Source organism: Lactuca serriola, chromosome 3 (assembly GCF_051521515.1).
Source record: "Lactuca serriola cultivar US96UC23 chromosome 3, Lser_US96UC23_V15, whole genome shotgun sequence".
Classification (NCBI taxonomy): domain Eukaryota; kingdom Viridiplantae; phylum Streptophyta; class Magnoliopsida; order Asterales; family Asteraceae; genus Lactuca; species Lactuca serriola.
In genome coordinates, this window is record NC_136410.1 from 268,269,660 (window position 1) to 268,272,953 (window position 3,294).

Consider the following 3,294-nt stretch of genomic DNA (forward strand, 5'->3'; position numbering starts at 1 on the left):
TTCACCATGGGAATGGGTAATGGTTGCATTTTTCTGTGGGGTCTTTGATGCACAACCTTGAATTTCTTGCAAGTCAAGCATCGTAAACAAACCAATATATCTCCCTCTTCGTACAAGGCCACCAATAACTCAACCTCAATTCCATGTACATATTCGTGGCCCCTGGATGGATAGAAATCTTTAACTTATGCGCTTCCTCTAGAACCATGTGTCTCAAACTAAAATCCGTGTACATATTCATGGTGCATGGATGGATAGAAAACTTTAACTTTACATATTCGTGTCCCCAACCTGATGCTGTAACCCAAACTCTACCGTAGTAAGTCAACAACCCTCGACTGTCTCTGAAAAACAAGGGAATATGTCCCCTAATCTGCTCAGCCTTCTAATTCTCCTTTTTCAAACCCTCTACATAAGCTTCATTGATCATGTCCAAAAAACGAGTTGTGACAACCATCCTGAAGAAAATATCTCTGATACAAGAACGCACTGCCTTGTGGCTCAACGCAACAACCACCACATTGGCCTTCCCAGGATGGTATGAGATCTCACAATCATAATCCTTTACCACATCCATCCATCTCCGTTGCCGCATATTCAAATTCGGTTGGTCCATCAAATACCTCAAAATCTTGTGGGAGGTGTAAATAGTAGACCGGACCCCATACGGATAGTTCCTACAAATCTTGAGGGCAAAAACCATGGCCCCCAACTCAAATTCATGGGTAGGGTAGTTTGCCTCGTGGGGCTTAATTTGAGTCGAAGAATAAACAATCACGTGACCCCTCTACATAAGAACCACTCCCAAACCTGAAATATAGGTGTCACAATAAACCAAAAAATCATCCAAACCTTCAGGGAACATGAGAATCGGGGCCTCACATAATTTCTGCCTTAGAGTCTCAAAATCCAACTGCTGATCAGGCACCACTTAAAAGTCACATTCTTCTTTTTCAAATGATTCAAAGGCACTGTGATCTTGGTGAAATCCTGGATAATTTTTCGTCAGTACCCTATGAGGCCTAAGAAACCCTAGACCTCAGATGGGGTCCTCGGAACCTCCCATTGCATCAAGACCTTGATCATCACCAGGTCAACCAATATACCATTCTGGTTGATGATGTGCCCCAAAAATTTCACCTCGCGCAACAAGAACTCACACTTTGAGAACTTGGCATAAAGCCTCTCTTTCCCCAAGGTCTCAAATACCTCTCGTAAATGCTCCTAATGCTGCTCCTTAGTCTTGGAGTAGAATCGAATGTCATCGACGAATACGATTATTGACCGATCCAGCATCGGCCTATAGAGTCGGTCCATGAGATCCATGAATGTTGTTGGTTCATTGGAGAGCCCGAATGGCATCACCACAAACTCGTAGTGAACATAACGAGTCATGAAGGCTATATTTTGCACATCATCCTCCATGACCCTCATCTAATGATACCCGTAATGCAAATCAATCTTGGAGAACCAAGTTGTACCTTGAAGTTGGTCAAACAAATTGTTAATCCTCAGGATTGGGTAATGATTCTTCATTGTTACCTTATTCAACTCCTTGTAATCAATACACATTATGTGTGAACCTTACTTCTTTTTCACAAACATAATTGATGTTCCCCACGGAGAACTACTAGAACGAATGAAACCATTGTCTAATAGCTCCTAAGGCTTCATAGACAACTCCTGCATCATAGGTGGCGCCAGGCGATACGACGCCTTGGCTATCAGAGTCGCCCCAGGTATCAGATCAATCCAAAACTCAACCTGCCTCTCAGCAGGCACTCTTGGAAAATCATCAGGAAACACATCGGGGAAATCCTGAACAATGGTCACCCCACTCAGTCCTGTCCTGACCTTAACTAGACTATCTGCAACATATTTTAAGAACCCAAAACAACCCTGCTGTAGAAATCTCATGGCCCTCACAACTGAGTAAATAGTTGGCCCATGTGATGCTCTCTCACTAGGAATAACTAGTTCTCCCCTACTTGGGGTTTGAACTCTCACCAATTGCCGCTTACAATCAATCATGGCCCCAATGGGGCCCAAACAATCGATCCCGATGATAACCATTGATACTCTCAAGGGGATCGACACCAGATCAATAGAGAATTTCTCACTAAAAATATTCAAGAAACACCCACGGAAAATTGTCAAAGCACTCACAGTACGGTCATCCGCAGTCTCAACCTTTTGTGGGGAGTCCAAAGTCCCTGGAGCATCGCAAAAATTCTTCATGAGTGCAAGAGACAGAAAGGATCAGGTAGCCCCGAATCAAACAGAACACGAATAGTCAAACCATTGACTAAAAAGTTCCCTATAAAAGATCAAAATAAGCATAATCATAAAAAAAGAAAGCAAAAAAATATGGAGATAAAACACATACTGGTAACCACATCTGACAATGCACAGGCCTCGACGATGGTCAGCTGAAAAGCCCTCCTCTTCACCATAGAAGCCCTTGCCTTGCCTTGGCGGCCATCATTAATCCTGAAGGTCGATAGCGCAGACATCGCCACTACTCCCCCGGACAATCTTGGACAATCGGCCTTTTATTGCCGGTTTGATTGCAATGGAAGCAAATCAAAACCTACTTTGGGAAATCCTTGCTCATATGGCCCGAATAGCCACAGTTAAAATGTCCTGAACCTACTGATCGGCAAGCCCCACTATGCGGCTTGTCGCACTTGTTGTAATAGCCCCAACCATGTTGATGTTGGATTAATGTCTAAGTCCATAACTATATTTGGTAAGACTTGACCCGACCCGGCATGGTCCATTTGGGTTGCATACCATCATGCACTTGAATGAGAGAAATAAGACACTTATGGTTATTAATATATTATAAGTTCTAGTATATTAATAATAAGAATAATAAGATTATTTAATTAGTATTGATCAAGAATTAATCTAGGATTAATTAAGTGATCAAAAGAAGACTAATTAAATATATGGGTTGATTGTGTAAATCATCCATACTTGTATAGTGGGCTAATGCTCCATGGATAATCAAGTTGGGCTAAAACCCATAGGATGGTCCATGGATGCTCCATGGTGTATTTGAACCCATGGATCCAAGGAAATGGAAAGCCATGACAATTAAGAGTTTACCCTAATTGTAACACTATATAAAGATATTATTCTTGGCAAAATCGCCACTAGTATTATTCTAGAGAGGGCTAGCCGATTTCATGAGTTGTAAGAATTCTCTCAAGTTATTCTAAGTGTTTTGATGATTGTGATTCCATTTGAGGTGTCACACTTGGGGCACTAGGCACTCAAGCTTCATGAAGA

General features: G+C 42.0%; 1 protein-coding gene across 1 annotated transcript; it reads right to left on the reverse strand.

The window, feature by feature from the left end:
* Positions 1–1,662: 1,662 nt before the first annotated feature.
* Positions 1,663–2,238, reverse strand: LOC145096240 (uncharacterized). Its single transcript, XM_079033996.1, has one exon. It carries the CDS (start codon positions 2,236–2,238, stop codon positions 1,663–1,665), a length of 576 nt encoding a protein of 191 aa, XP_078890122.1.
* Between the last annotated feature and the right edge of the window lie 1,056 nt (positions 2,239–3,294).